The 15,405-nt window shown below is 42.5% G+C and overlaps 2 protein-coding genes across 3 annotated transcripts; both read left to right on the top strand.

The window, feature by feature from the left end:
• Positions 1 to 1,585: 1,585 nt before the first annotated feature.
• pigw (phosphatidylinositol glycan anchor biosynthesis, class W) lies at positions 1,586 to 4,104 on the top strand. 2 transcript variants are annotated; one of them, XM_071529917.1, is made up of 2 exons: positions 1,586 to 1,724; positions 2,065 to 4,104. In XM_071529917.1, the coding sequence occupies exon 2, from the start codon at positions 2,068 to 2,070 to the stop codon at positions 3,544 to 3,546; it is 1,479 nt and encodes a 492-aa protein (XP_071386018.1). In that variant the 5' UTR covers positions 1,586 to 1,724; positions 2,065 to 2,067; the 3' UTR covers positions 3,547 to 4,104. The 2 variants fall into 2 exon arrangements, with proteins under 2 accessions (XP_071386018.1, XP_071386019.1); XM_071529918.1 differs by having other exon boundaries at positions 1,606 to 1,724; positions 2,077 to 4,104.
• Positions 4,105 to 4,255: 151 nt separating this feature from the next.
• On the top strand, positions 4,256 to 15,292 carry ggnbp2 (gametogenetin binding protein 2). The gene is made up of 14 exons (XM_071529913.1): positions 4,256 to 4,345; positions 5,215 to 5,339; positions 8,005 to 8,085; positions 8,236 to 8,489; positions 9,024 to 9,122; positions 10,978 to 11,091; positions 11,190 to 11,399; positions 11,543 to 11,717; positions 11,837 to 12,025; positions 13,409 to 13,538; positions 13,698 to 13,823; positions 13,950 to 14,080; positions 14,165 to 14,377; positions 14,582 to 15,292. The coding sequence occupies exons 2-14, from the start codon at positions 5,247 to 5,249 to the stop codon at positions 14,786 to 14,788; spliced, it is 2,022 nt and encodes a 673-aa protein (XP_071386014.1). The 5' UTR covers positions 4,256 to 4,345; positions 5,215 to 5,246; the 3' UTR covers positions 14,789 to 15,292.
• The last annotated feature ends 113 nt before the right edge of the window (positions 15,293 to 15,405 follow it).

Genomic DNA, 15,405 nt, shown 5'->3' with positions numbered 1-15,405 from the left:
CCACCAGAGCTGAAAACCACACGGGTAAACTTAGCCCTGAAGACAGACTTGAAGGCAGCGGAATTTGACCTGCATTCGCTGCAGGTTTGAACTCAGACATTTCCAATTATACCCCTTTCCCAATTTGTCCAGGTCGACACTTTCACATACCCACATATTTCCCAGTTCACTAGTCTGGTGTGAAAGGGATAGCAGTGAAATCAGTAGGCTACTCTCAGCTTCATATTCATGTCCTAATCTGAGATAGGGTTCAATTGATAGGGGGTTTTGGAGCTGCCGATAGACAATATTTTGTGCCAATATTCAATATCTTTAAATTTGATCATTCCCCCCCCCCCCCAACAAATGACATGTATTCAGTGTTTCCCCAGAATGTTATTTCTGTCAGTTTCATGGAGCAACGCTGCTGGCTTGTCTGTCGAAGTTTCCTCCCTGTCAGTCAAGTAGGCTTTTCACATCAACTCTGCTGCTGTCAGATAGATGGTTTATCTTCCTCCTTACTTTCAACTTTTGTGGAGGTTTTTGAATGGTCATACTTGCACAGGATGCTGTGTCTTTTGAAGGCAGATAAACTTGCTGAGTGTTTTTTTTCTGAAATATGAAATAAGATCAGTATTTGCTGAAATATGCTTACAGGGTGCTATTTGAATCTCTACTGTTTTTTTTTAAATAGTCTTTTAGTTACAAGTCATTACTGAGGGCAAATGTTGCCCGTGTGAACTCGCTGCGCGCTTGCTCCTTCAGGTGCCTTCAGGGCACCTTGAAAATAAGATGTTTTGCTTCCTGTTTTGTGCTGTCAAAAGCTGAAAACGTGTGTAAAGTATTCACTAGATATAACTAATCAAATACATTTGGAAGAAAGCTGATTGATTTGAATTACAGACACATTTCCATTACAATATTAGTGAAAAAGACCAATAGGCCAATAAGTAATGCAAGACCAGAGGCAATGTGGTGTAGCATATGTCTTTTCAAGCCATGGAAACTGGGACAAAAATACCTGACTAGCAGTAATTGATTTAATCCTTAACAGACCATTGTAGAGGCTGGAGATAGTCTAGCTAGTGAGATAGCGAGAACTACAGGCAATATGAGAGAGAGGGAGGCTGAGATCTTGTTGATAGGTTCTCTCAGAATGACCATAAAGCAATACCATTGATTATTTTATTTCATTTTTTCTTTTCTTTTTTCTTTTATTTGCAATGGCTGGATTTCTTTTCTATTTGTGTCAAGGTGCCCATTGTTATAGAGAGTGATACGTTTTAACAAAATTCAACTTCAAGATAAAATATGATGATGAATTAGTGCACACATTCTGAACATAGGATGTGTGGATTATACTACAGACAAAGGCAATGATACACGAGCAACACTTTGAGGCACTGTTGACAATATTATTTTGATAAAAAAAAAAAAAAGAAAAAAAAAGATCCTTGCAATGCCTGATACTTTCCCCTAACACAGCCAAGGACGCAAGGAACCGCATGAGCTCGCTGCGGGGAACTCCGGGTCCCGGTTAGTCGGAAGTTTCCGGGAATCCGAGTCGTATTGAATGCGGCATTGGAACCGCAGAACACGGAAATGAGCGACGCCAGTGTTGTGTGCGAAGCTTTCTGAAAGCATGAACCCTCTGTAAACAGCAATGCTGTAGTAAAAAAATAAATAAAATAAAAGGTATTTTTGAGTGAACCTGTATCCCACCACGCTTTTCAGACCAGCCCGTGGTAAGTACTGTTATAACACGACTGACAAAGTGACAAGTAACGTGATGTTAACGTTGTAGGTTACTGGACTTGGCCCTGCCAGGACTGTAATATTGTATAGAGCCTACCGGTTTGGCTAGTATTAGTGGGCCTGCTGAAAGCTAGTGCACTACTGCTCTTCAAGTTAATCACATTATTACGATTAGTATCTGAAAATATAATTGCTATTAGGCAACTACTCGGACTACTACTACTACTGCGACTACGACTACTACTATTAAGAATAAGAATAGAAAGATCTGGGAGATTGTTCAGCAGCCTTGCAGTTGTTATGGTGAATAATGAACTTGAATGTTGGCAGGCGATGTCTCAGCGGGAACTGAAGGAGGCGTTCGTCAGCAACCTGAATGGGACCAGCCTGCAGGAAGTGGCCCTGGGCTCATTTCTGGCCCCAGTGTGCCTCATCAACAGAGCGGTGGTCCTGATTCTCTATCACCAGGGCACAGGGAGTCTCCCGCTGCCGTTCCCATGGATGTCTCACCTCCTCCTGGACTTCTCCACGGTCATCCTCCCCCTGGTCCTCTCCTGCACCATCCTGAGTGACATCCTTCACCAGGTCATCGCGGGCCTGGCCTTGGTGTCAGGGTGCGTGCTGTGCTTCATCTACCGCACCAACAGCCACCCGCAGAGCGCCGCCAAGAGCTTCCTCCAGACCCATGTTCAGAGCGACCAGATCCCCTTTGTGACTATCTTTCGAGTGCTCGTTAACGTGAAAACGGCCATCAGCATTCTGGCAGTGGACTTCAGCGTCTTCCCGAGGCGGTATGCTAAAACCGAAACCTACGGGACGGGGGTCATGGACTTTGGCGTTGGAGCTTATGTCTTTGCGAATGCCCTAGTCTGTCCAGAAGCGCGGAGGAAGAACGTCTCGGGGTCCAAGATGAATCATGTCACCAAGCAGCTGCTGTCTGTCTGGCCCCTGGTCGTCCTGGGTATGGGAAGGTTGGCGAGTGTCAAAATGACTGGCTACCATGAGCATGTGACAGAATACGGCGTTCACTGGAACTTCTTCTTCACACTAGCCATAGTCAGAGTTGCGGCCTCTATGCTCTTGGCTCTACTCCCAGTCGGTCAGTCGTGGGTCTTTGCCCTGCTGATCGGCGGTCTTTACCAGTATGCTCTGGAGACAACCGGTCTCAAGTCTTTCCTTATCCACAACAACGACAGAGAGAAGGACTTTCTGCATGCCAACAAGGAGGGCATCTTCTCCGTCGTGGGCTACATCGCCATCTACATGGCGGGAGCTCAGATCGGACTGTATGTGATGCGGCCAAGAAGCCAAGTGAGAGAGTGGCTGGAAGCGATGGGCAGCCTCTTGGTGGGAAGCGGCGTGCTGTACGCTGCTTTGTTCACATGTCAGGTGCTTGTGGAGCCGGTGTCCCGCCGCTTGGCCAATCTACCTTTCTGCATCTGGACTATCGCTCAGTCCTTGTTCTTTATGTCCTGCCTTGGCGTAGCTGATGTGATTTTGCTTTATTTCAAAAGACTCTCAGGCTGTCACTTTGTACCGTCGTCATGGAATTCGTATAAAAAAGAAGCAGACTCCCTTTCTGACAAAAAGAGAAGCGAGGTGGACGGACTTTGCCTCGTTCAAGCTGTCAGCAGGAATCAGTTGTTATTTTTCATGCTCGCAAATGTAATGACAGGCTTGACCAACGTGTTGGTGGACACATTTAGTCGCAGTGACTCATTTTCGGTGTGTGTTTTGCTGTCATACATGTTCACAAATTGCTCTGTAATATATGTTTTACATCTCTGTGGGATTACAGTAAAATTCTGGTGAAGTTTGCTTTTGCAAAACTACAATATCACTTCATACATTTTGAACTTTTTTTGTGTGGCAGAGTGAAAGACTGGAATTCAGAGCAATTAAAACATGGAGATTTTTTTTATGTCATAAGATTTGAACTGTGATGCTTAGGTTACCTTTGTACATGCTGTGTGATATTTATGCTCATATATGCTTATCTTAATGAAATGATGTCCCACAGCCAGTGAGGACATGGGCTATTACAAATACATCTGTGGCCAGGACACATTGCTGAATGTTCTTGAATGATTCACCTTTGACAATGTTATTTAAATGCAAATTAAATTTGTTAAATCACTGCATTTTCACTACTGAATGATATAGTCTACCTATTGTAAAGCACTACTATGGTATTTTAAAGACTGGGTCAGTAGTAGGTCTGAGCTTTTCATAGGAGAGCTAACATGCATTTTGTATGTCATGTCTGTAAACACTGGAGTAAAATAGCCTGTATTTGGAAATTGTCGCAACATGGCACTACATGTTCCATCTACCGATCAAGCTCTTCAATAACATTAAAATAAGTAGCTGATTGTACCATTAAAGCCGACAGGTCTCTGACCGCTCTCTCCATGCAGCTGGATGTTTCTCGCTTACCTGCCACCTGTCTCCACTCTGGCGCCCCCTGGCGGCCACATGTATCATGTACGTCAGCTCATTACGTGCGTCTACGTCGTGAGTGCAAAGGTCAGGCAGTAAAGAAGATTCCGCCACCGTAGTCTCTCCGTCGCACTTGTTTATTTTTGTTTAAAAAAGCAACTTTCAAAAACGGGTGAGTAAAATATAATGGCGGATTTCTTTTAGCAAAGCGGGCCCTTTGTTTTCTTACTTTGATTAACTATGGTCAATATTTTAAAAGGTAAATAGCACGAGTTGATGAGAGTGACAGCCGTTAACTAGCCAGTCACCGCAATTTAACTTTATATTAGCCGTATTTCTCAGCCATACAAATGGAGCTTGCTAATGTGAGCTAGTTAGCCAGGTAACGTTAGGGTAGCAGGGCTAACGTTAACTAAGTTAGCCAAGTTTGCTGGCATCGACGGGGCTTAGACTATCACAACTGGAACAGAAACTTTGTGTCAACGTAACGTTAACGGTAGTATATAGTCAACGTTGAGAATATTAACGTTACACAGGTAAGGTTACGAGCCATTGCTTTTCAGTATTGCACATTTTATAGAATTGTGCTGATAAATAAAGTTAGCAAGCTAACGTCAATTAGCTAGCCGGTAGCTGGTTTAACCTACTTAGCAGATAGAAGCTAGCACGATGAACCTGTCCTTGTAACTAACGTTAGATAATTTTAGACTTACAGACAAGTCTTACAGACTTGGCTAAAATGTCATCCCCTTGCCCTCGTGTAAGCTCTCATTTCCTTGTCTGTTTTGCTAGCTAGCTAAATCTGGGTCAAGGCAAACCTGTAATTGCAACCGTCTCACAATATCAGATATTGTCAACGTAAGCATTTCGTACTTTGTTGTAACGTCATGAGATTATCTGAAAGTTGGTCTTTATTGCAGTGACAACGTTATGTTGCAGCTAGCTCGAAATGACCTGCAATACATTAGCATTAGCTTGGTGTAGCCTCTGCGAATGTCAGATTTGGTCAGTCGGGTGTGTGTGTGTGTGTGTAATGTACAGGCGGTGCTGCACTACAACCGGAGCTAGAAGACATGGCGCGTCTGGTAGCGGTTTGCAGGGACGGTGAAGAAGACTTCCCATTCCTGGCGAGACAAATCCCGCTGTATATTGATGATACTCTCACGGTAAGTACGCATTTCTGTACCTACCTAAACAGATGTCCCCACAGTTACAGATTATCCTTAATACGTATGACAACCGGGAAAAAGTCCCAGTGCTCTGAAGATTACAGGTGTGGACTAGCTAACTGAACAAGGCCTCCTTAGGTGAAGTATTAGCTTGTCAATTCGGTTCTCTGACTGGTTTGATCACCAGTAGCAAAAGTTTAGATAGGACTAAGGCATTGCCAATACCAGACCAATACCCGAGTGCTGAGTCCTATAGTGTTATTGATATTCAGGGTGTAAAATTGCAGATTTATCTTTCAAATTATGTAATTTCCGCACGTCACTCACTAAAATGTTTCTTCAAAATAAATAGTAGCTCTGATGACTCTTTGGAATCGCACACCGAATGCCAGTCTAGTAAGCATCAGTGACATCCCCGACCAGTGCATAGGCCTGGTATGCATACCCAGTCCAAGAGAAATCCGACCAGACAAAAAAATATATATTTATAATGATATATTTTTTTTAAAGATAATTTTAACTCTATTTATATAGGTTTCTAGGTATGACATCTGAAGTCCATAGAATCTGAAAATATAGTGTTGAAAAGTGAGATTCTTTATGAAGTTTGCCAAGTCACAACATCTTGCAATTTTAAAAGATTGGGTTAGCTACGTGATAATGAAATAACACCAACCAATTTGCATTGAGGTGATGACATTGACAAGCTAAATTAGTAGTGTACAATTTTACAGTGTTTTCTATGGCTTCAAAACATAAAGAACATGCGTGTGACATTACTTAACATGTAGCATTTGAAAAACCAAGTTCATTAAGTTTGCTTACTAGCACTCTGTTGTCAGGTTTTTCAAAGCCTCCCTAAGATGTACTGCCCACCCTGTGCCACATTTTTGCCTTTATTAGACAGTTCAAAGTGGAGACACAAAAGACTGGGAGCAAGCAGAAGATGACATGCGACAAAGGTCAAGAGCCAGATTCGAACCCAGGATGAAGCAGTCACATAGCATGGGCCCTAGGCAACTGAACTACCAGGACGCCCGACATTCACATTCTTGCTCTGAAGCCATTCCAGTGTTGATTTGGCTGTATACTCAGGGTCAGTCTCCTGTTGGAACATAAATCGTCACCCCAGTCTAAGGTCCCGAGCTTTCTGAAGCAGGTTCTCCTTGGAAACTTACCTGTATTTGGTCCCATTCATCGTTCCCCCTGTCCTTGCGAGTCTCCCAGTCCCAACCACTGAAAAGCCCTTGCTTTGCTTTGTGCTCTTCTGAACTCAAAAGAACATTCAAAAGAATTTGGATGCACCTTAACTCAATTTTGAGTGTCACTGCAAAGGGGTTGAATACTTCTTGACTCAAACCATTTCAGCTTTTAATTTTTAATTAATTTGTAAAAAAAAAAAAAAAAAATCCACTTTCATATTATGAATCATTGTGTGTAGATCACAGATAGGTAATCATGTGCCATGGAGGGCCAAGAGTATACAGGGTTTCATTCCAGCCAAAGACTACAGAAGGTAGGGCTGGGAGATATGGTTAAAATCAATATCACGATAATCATAAGGATTTTTTCTCAATATCAATATATATCACAATATGGTTCATGTATGCAAAATGACGTTAAATAATCAAATTAATGTTCATCTCATTGAACCGAATGGTAATGTTAGGTGTGATGTCAAACAAAACAGAAATATTCAAATAATATTCCTACCATACCTCATTTTATGAGAGTTTTTAAAGTTTGCTTGTCATCATCAGTTTAGACAGCAGAAATGTGTCACGATATTAAAATATCTTCATATCATCACAATATGATTCCACTGAAAGACGATAAACGATAATATTGAATTATCGCCCCGCCCTAACAGAAGGTGATTTCACTGATTAGCACAACTTCAACCAGAAAGGAGGAACTTATCAGTAAAACTCAACTGGTGTAGTCTTTGGTTGGAATGTAAACCTGCATAACCTGCATGGCACGTGGTTGTTCATGGTTCAATGACAAAAAAACTTAAAGTGTCTTGCCACATAAATTAGGGATCAGCGTGTTCTACAATGTCAATCGTGACATTTTCAGTGAGCCACAATGCCCTCATGACTGCTATTAAAAATGTCAGTGCGGTTTGTGATCTATTTGACCTGCTGCATAGGAATTCTTCATAGTTTTGCCTTTGCGTGGGAAGATGTCTTGACTGTACAGTGACTGAATAGTTTTGGTGTTAATGTTCTAGCTGGCAAAGTATATTGGAGATGTTGAGTTGGGTGTAGACAAGGGATGAATATTTTTTATAGCAGTAATAACCGAGAAGGTGTTCTTTGCTGTGAATATGTGTACGACAGCTTGTATGATATAGCAACCATAGCCTAGCGGACATTCTTTACTGTGATTATGGGTACGACAGGTTGTTTGATATAGCAATGATAGCCTAGAGGGCATTCTTTACTGTTATTATGGGGAACAGTTTGTGTTATATTACAGTAATATCCAAGAAGGTGATTTTGGCTGTGATTATGGGTGTGATGGTGATGCAGTACATAGGAGGCGTAGTTGCACAATTATCAGCACAGCTGGAATGAGTCTGTGAGCCGTTCTGTAATATACAATACCTGTACAATAACTGAATGTATTGGATGTTGTCCCCCCTCTATCTTGTTCACAGTTGGTGATGGAGTTTTCTGACAGTGTCATGAACCTTGACAGCCACCAGATTAACAGCTCCCAATGGAAACAGTTTGCTGAGGTGAGTGGTTTTAGTGTTAAACGTACAAAGGTGTAAGAAAACATGGATTTGTGTTCTTTTCCTGATGTACTGTACCCGACCAGAGGAAAGGTATGCCTTCATATGACTTGTCAACACATTGGTAACAGATGTTTCACTCCTCTGCCTCAGTATCACTCCAAATTGAAGCAGCAGGACTTGAATATTGCCATGATGGTGAAGTCCAGGGAGGTGCTCAGTGCGTTATCCCAGCTGGTGCCATGCGTGGGCTGCAGACGGAGTGTAGAGCGGCTCTTCTCCCACTTGGTGGAGTCGGGGAACCCTGCGCTGGAGCCCCTCACTGTGAAACCCACGGGCATGCTCTCTGTCACCAAGGCCTGTTTGGCCGATGTAAAGAAGCTCTACACCCTCTTCTACATCCATGGGTGAGACTCATACAGTCTTTATGCTTTGGTTTACATTTCCAGTGCTGAGATGGTATTATGCCATACTGTAATACTCCTGGGTTGTATTAAGGGCTATTAGAGAGATATTCATATGACCTTTAACAATCAAATATTTATTTCATAGTAGCTCTAACAGTTCTGAATCAGACAATACACATACATAGAGAAGTCATCCTCAATACTCTCACAGTGTCATTTGTTTGTAAATGGAGCCATAAAATGATTCTTCTTGACTTCACAGATTACAGTCTGGGCTCTCTGGCTTACACTCTATTTCTGGCTTTGATAGACACTTTTCATGGTCACTTACCTAGACTGAACTCCCATCAATTCTGTTTTTAAGTTTGTTTTTCTGATTAATATGAGGATGGTCAGTTACGACAAGTCTCACAACGTGTAGCAAATGAAAACAACTTACACTGTTTTATTCATAGTAAAGCTTAGAAATATTATTGGAATGGCAGGCTTCAGTGTTTATCTGCTTGTTTGTTTGTTTGTTTGTTTGTTTTATAGGTCAAAGTTGAATGACATGATTGATGCCATTCCAAAAAGCAAAAAGAACAAACGATGCCAGTTGCACTCCTTAGACACGCACAAACCCAAACCTCTGGGGTGAGTAACGTATAACATCTGTTTTCATCATCCAACCGCTGCATCAGTTGTTTTTTGTTTATTTGTTTTTAACTAGATCCAGGATGTTATTGTTTAGAGGCTACATTCGACAAGTCCGATAGTAACTCCACCCACACCCAGAAACGTGTCTTTGAGTTGTCTTCCATTAATCCTTAGTGAAGGGACAGAGAGAGCGGTAGGTTTTGGAAAAGACATTGTAGGACCCGTGGCAGAAAACAGATGTAGCATCCTCTTTTCCCTTGGGCCATTTGAGTCCCCCTGCAGGTAGGCAGAAGAGCCTGTGCTTTCAGAAAAGACTGACTTTAGCCCATTCTCCAACCTCCAGACTCAGACTTAGCCCTCACAGTCTTAAGCTTACGTGGTCAGTTTTGCTAGTCTAGTGGGGGCAAGGATCTGTGGTTGTCAGAAGTTTTTGGGACAACCCTACCTTCAGCCAAGAAAATAAACGGCTAATAAACATCTAAAATAAAAATGAATCAGAAAGAGAGAAAAATGAGGAGAAATATGATTTGTATTCCTGTTCTGAGATCTTATAAGCGGTGACTCACATCATAAGCTGCTTATGATGTTGAGTTTTTGTGGAATGCCATAATCGCAGTGCTCTCCTTTTTTCTCTTTAGACGTCTTGTGCTGTGAACCCTATAAGAAAGGCAGAAAATGTAACGGTTATGCTTAAGCTGCTTTACCACAATGGAATTTAGCCCTAACATGGAAATCCTGAGATAGCTGTCATGGTGATGTTATTTTAGATGAACAGTGACGGATTTTGCATTTTGGAAAGACAGTAGGAGACATGGGCAAGAGAGTGCATGTAAAGATGATAACACTGACATTTTTTGTACTCTTGCAGGTCAAGACTGATGTAAAACTTGGGTGTAACTGGCTTGTAACTGTAGCATTGTAGCATTTTGCAAATGCTACAATGAAACTTTTGTACCTCTCACCAATGGTGAGATTATTTTAAAACAGGTTCAGCGTGTAGCCTAGTTGCATACATATGCACTTACAGCACCATTCTTGTGAATGAGAGCACATTGCTTGGTAGAAAAGTTTGGCCAAATCTAATTTTTTAGATTAGAAAACCGCATTGGAAAAACATTTCCCTACAGTTAGGCAGTATATCTTATTACATGAATACTGATTCGCAACTGGTTTTACAGTCAGATGTAAAACTTTATGGCCGACGGCACTGCTGTGTGCTTTTTGTTAAACAAGCCAGTTACACCCAAGTTTTACATCAGTCTTGACCTGCAAGAGGTTATAAAAATACATAACGCATTTCTGCATATAATGGTATAACATAACAACCCAGGCCCATGTTAAACCTAGTAGGGCTTGTAGCTTAGTGTGAGAATTATACTGTTAAATGAACTAAGACATTACCACATATCCATCTCCTGCCACTTCCGCTGTAATCTTTTGATACTTCTTTCTCTTAAAGTCCTCAAATTTGCAGATTATTGAAATCCTCATCCAGCACTTGTAAAGTCTGTGTGTGTGGTGCAGGCTTCGGGTCTTGTGGCTCTACGGTAGCAGCAGCGGCTTCAAAGTCAGCGTCTGGATGTCGGGAATGGGCCTTTGTATCACAGTTGTTATCAGACAACCTCAGTCAGACATGTTAGTTTTTATTAAGTGATGTGACTATACTGTTGACTATACAGTTTCTGCATTGTGAAGGCTGACGGTTCACCTTGAGGTAGGAGTTTGAGACATGAGAGAGAAAGAGAGCTGTTGCAGAGTTGATTTGCCAGAATTACTCGTTTATCTTTTAAGAGATGATGATTGTTGGTGCTTTTTGATGCCGGTATTTTAATAGCTGTGGGTTTGCTCACAGAGGAAGCTGGATGGATGTGTGGGAGCTGATGTCTCAGGAGTGCAGGGATGAGGTCGTCGTCATCGATAACGCTTGTCTCCTAGAGACGCTGGAGACATACTTGCGCAAACACAGGTAATGTGTCATAGCGTCAATTTCAAAGATGCTTCATTTGTTTTACTCTGTTACATCTTGTGCTGGAGATTTAAGAGGAATTACCTTTTTACCTACAGGTTTTGCACTGACTGTAAGAATAAAGTACTTAGGGCGTACAACATCCTGGTGGGGGAGCTGGACTGCAGTAAAGAGAAGGGTTACTGCGCTGCCTTGTATGAGGGACTCTGCTGCTGCCCCCACGAACGCCATGTCCACGTGTGCTGTGAGACCGACTTCATTGCCCACCTCCTTGGCCGGGCGGAGCCCGAGTTTGCAGGGGGCTATGAGTAAGTAAAGTACTACATGGTGCTTCTAGCATTTGCATTCCTCATTCACAAGGTCAATTTGAATTCAGTCACCCTCTGCCATTGCATGATTGTTTCTTAGTATTTATACATCTAATTGATGGGGTTTTTTGTGTGTTTTTTAGACGCAGAGAGAGGCACGCCAAGACCATTGACATTGCACAAGAGGAAGTCCTCACCTGTCTGGGAATCCACCTCTATGAGCGGCTGCATAGGATCTGGCAGAAACTAAGAGCTGAGGAGCAGACCTGGCAGATGCTGTTCTACTTGGGAATAGATGCACTACGCAAGAGTTTTGAGGTACATATCTTCCAAGCCAGTGAATGTGTAATGCCGATAAGATGGATTTATCAAATGATGAATGAATTATTGCTGTGCGATTCACTGTGTCACTAATGTATCTATTACCGTGCCTCTAGATGGCTGTGGAGAAGATGCAGGGGATCAGTCGGCTGGAGCAGTTTGTGGAGGAGCTGTCTGAGGAGGAGAGGGCAAAAGAGCTGAAGCAGGAGAAGAAGAGGCAAAAGCGAAAGAACAGACGCAAAAACAAGTGTGGCTTTGACATGACTGAACAGGAGGCAGAGGACAAGGAGAAAAGTCTGGATGAGGTAATCCTCCACCCCAGGAAGTAACAGTGAACTCACAGACAGGAAGTTGCCCCTCCACTCCCCCTCTGTTATACTGCCAATCTGCTCGAGAGCTGTAGTAATATTCTTCAAAGCACTATGTCATTGTGAAAATAAACCAGGTCTTAAAGGACGAGGCTTCGTTCACACATAGCGCCCTTTCCCCAACTGCCAGTGCCCTTTCCTCATTAAAAGTAATGGGAAGCGACCGCGAGGTGCACAAAAGGCGGCTGCACCCGAAAAGCGCTGCAGCCGGGGTTTTTTCCTCAGAGCGGAGCGCTTTCAAAAGTTGAGAAATGTTCAGCTTTTCAGAAAAGTGCCGGGTGACGTGAACCGCTTTTTCCCAGCCAACCAGTCGTGATGACAGAGACGCTGGCCGTTTCCCATAGCAACAACAAATATGGAGAAAGTGAAAGTGCTGGTGGTGAAATTGGACGTTGTAATAAGTGAATTTCCGTTACCGCAACAGCGATCATAAAGGCAGTATGGATTATACTGGACATGTATTGGAAATATCTGGTAAGCCTTTGCTTGTTGCACAACACTGTTTTGTCTGCTAGAAGTGCTAACCAGCTGGTTAGTGAGCTAGCAGCTGCTCAGCTAACATCAGGTGACGTTGCCGTGATCCGCTTCTTATTTCTCCTCACAAAAAGCGCACCAGGCAGGGTTTTTTCCACATCAAAAAATGCTATGTGTGAACACAGCCTAACGTCAACAAATCCTATGAAAATAACAAAATGAATAATAACAAAACAAATTCAGCAATGAATTTGTTTTGCCAACAAGTCCCGTCCATGTAGCCGATGCCCAATGAAGCCATGTCCCAGTAGCCATAGAACTCCATTGTATTAAAAAAAACGATTAAAAACACGTCAAAGAGCCATGCCGCTGCTCTGGGCAGCATATTTCATCATCGCGATGCACCGGGCCAGCCGACTTTTTCCTCAAACAACTTAATAAGCCGGCTGTAAGCGCGTTTTCCATCTCAGAAAAGTAGTTCCATAGCACCAAAAAAGTTGTTCCCATTTGAATTTGATTTGGTAGGAACTACAATAGCCTGAGTTTTCATGGTAACAGTTAACGATTTTTTAAATTGAGACTATGTCTTTTTGAGCTGTATTTAAAGGTTTTTAGCTTACAATTGGAGCCAATGACTTCCAGTTTGAAGGCTAAAAAGGGAACGTGGGAAGTCGGAAAGTAATGGGAGTAGAGCAAATGCATTGTTGATTTTGTTATTTTCATTGGATTTGTTGATGATAACAAATGTGCCAACACCAGCCGTATCCTTTAAACGTTCATAGTGCATCCAAGCAGCTTATCTGATTCCTTTGCCTGTATTTACCTCTGGCCCCTCTGGTGTTGCAGGGTTCACTTGAGGATGTGGAGGGCTGCAAGGTCTGTGGCAGCCAGGATGAGGAGGAGGAGGCTGGAAATGAGGAGAGCATCGCCACCAATGGAACCACTTCATGTAGCTGCCCAGACACCACCAAGCCAGGTAACGATGCCCATCAGACAGCACCTCAAGCCAAGCCAAGCTAATATTTCCATTGAAGTTATTGTTAGATCAGCCCTACCAATGCCATGATGTTCGAATGCGAGGACAAGTTACTGAGCTAAGGGGGATCGGTCTGTTTTTATCTGCGTGTGTCTCCAGGTTTGCCCCCCCACAGCAACATTAGTGACTGTGGCTACTCCTCAAGTATGGAGGGCAGCGAGACGGGATCGCGAGAGGGCTCCGACGTCGCCTGCACCGAGGGAATCTGCAACCACGACGAAGCAGGTCCGGTTCGAACAGCGCTGAGACGCCGAGGACTTAGAACTGAAACTAGTTCAGGGATTTTGAACATATAGTCTCTTCAATCTCTTGTCTCACACTTTTGTTGTCACATTTTTTTGCCCTCTGAAGGAGAACACCACTGTGCTGAAGACAAGGAGGAGGGAATGGACAGCTGCGTGGACTGCTGGGCTAACTCTGAAGAAAACACTAAGTGCAAAAATAAGAAGAAAAGAAAGGGCAAGGGCTTATGCAATGATCAGGTGAGGGGAAAAATGAAACTTTGCACATTGAATGCACTCTACAATGTTCTTTGTATATCAATTAAAGTATGCATACTTCTACAGGGACACAAAGGTGAAGGTTTTATGAAAGATGGCAACACAAGGGGGCACAGTCCGACTTCGCACACTTGCCGAACCAAAGAAATATTTTCCTCCTTGTGTGGCAATACGTTTGCCAGCATTGCACTTCGGTTACCATGGGCAGTACATCAAAAGAGCCTCAGCCTTCATCTGGGGCCTCAAGAGGCAAACGCGAAAAGTCTCATGGAACTTCTGGTTAGTGAGACATTCAGATTAAAGATTCAGTGGTTTATGCTAGAAAAGGATGTTAGTAGCTTGTATTGTTTGTATGATTTTAATTATTTTTTAGCCTTTACTTTTATCTACCTGTCTACCAACCTGTTTAGCATTTTTTAGTGCGCTTGTTTTTATTCTGACCCTGAAGTAACTTTCTGTGCTGCGGTTGTGCTGTTGATGCAGGACGATTCTGAAGTGACTTCAGATGAAGAGAACTGTCTGACACAGGATGAAATCCAGGCGTTTGTGGAAAGCAACAAGTCTTTCTACACCAACCGTGACCAGTACCGACAGCACCTGAAAGACAAATTCACCAAGTACTGCCGCACCACTGAGCAGAGTAAGACGGTCTGTAGTGGAGAGTGGCTAGCCACCGCTAGCGTCAACTAGCCGCACTCATGAAATCTTCCTGTGGGAAAACACTCATGACCACTGCTGCGCCACCTTTAGAAAAGAGAAAATTCAGAAATAAATTTAGTGTCTTGTTCAATTATTTCTTCCTTTGTTTGAAGTAAATGTGATTCTTACTTTCTATCTATTCTGTCATCTCTCTCTCTCTCTCTTTTGCTCTTACACACAAACACGCTTTCCATCCCATTTTTCAGTCATCTTCTCACCTGTAATTGTTCTCTTTGACCAAACCTAGCTATTTGTTGTTGGTCTTGTAGGGCTGTTGGTAAGAGCACAGTGGAATTAGGCATTAGGGATACATTTTAGTAGTCTTATTTCCATTTTTTTTTTATTTGTTTCCATTTTGTTTCTCTTCTGTGACACTTCAATGTAGTGGCAAAGGTTGTACCAATAAATGTGTACAGAAATTCTAAATATAAAGATTTTACAGAGAAGAAACATCCATTTATAATAAGAATTTGGGTGTGATGTTAAGAGCGCAATGTGCAAAATTTACTAAATAAAGAATATTTATTAATATGCATTATAAAGTTGTTTTTTCTTCTGTTTCCATATTGCACCACAGGTTTTTCCAGTTATATTTCACTATAGGAAAA

This window comes from Centroberyx affinis, unplaced genomic scaffold (assembly GCF_046629955.1).
Source record: "Centroberyx affinis isolate AG114_WGS23_722 - 3 ecotype Tasmania unplaced genomic scaffold, CSIRO-AGI_Caff_v1 ptg001851l_1, whole genome shotgun sequence".
Lineage (NCBI taxonomy): Eukaryota > Metazoa > Chordata > Actinopteri > Beryciformes > Berycidae > Centroberyx > Centroberyx affinis.
The sequence above is the reverse complement of the archived record's forward strand: the minus strand, read 5'-3'. Positions and strand labels throughout refer to the sequence as shown.

Coding starts and splice junctions, on each gene's coding strand:
- pigw (XM_071529917.1), top strand. CDS start 2,068: ATGTCTCAGCGGGAACTGAAGGAGGCGTTCGTCAGCAACCTGAATGGG.
- ggnbp2 (XM_071529913.1), top strand. CDS start 5,247: ATGGCGCGTCTGGTAGCGGTTTGCAGGGACGGTGAAGAAGACTTCCCA. Junction 11,400..11,542: donor GAGTTTGCAGGGGGCTATGA/GTAAGTAAAGTA, acceptor TGTGTTTTTTAG/ACGCAGAGAGAGGCACGCCA. Junction 14,081..14,164: donor AGGGCTTATGCAATGATCAG/GTGAGGGGAAAA, acceptor ATACTTCTACAG/GGACACAAAGGTGAAGGTTT.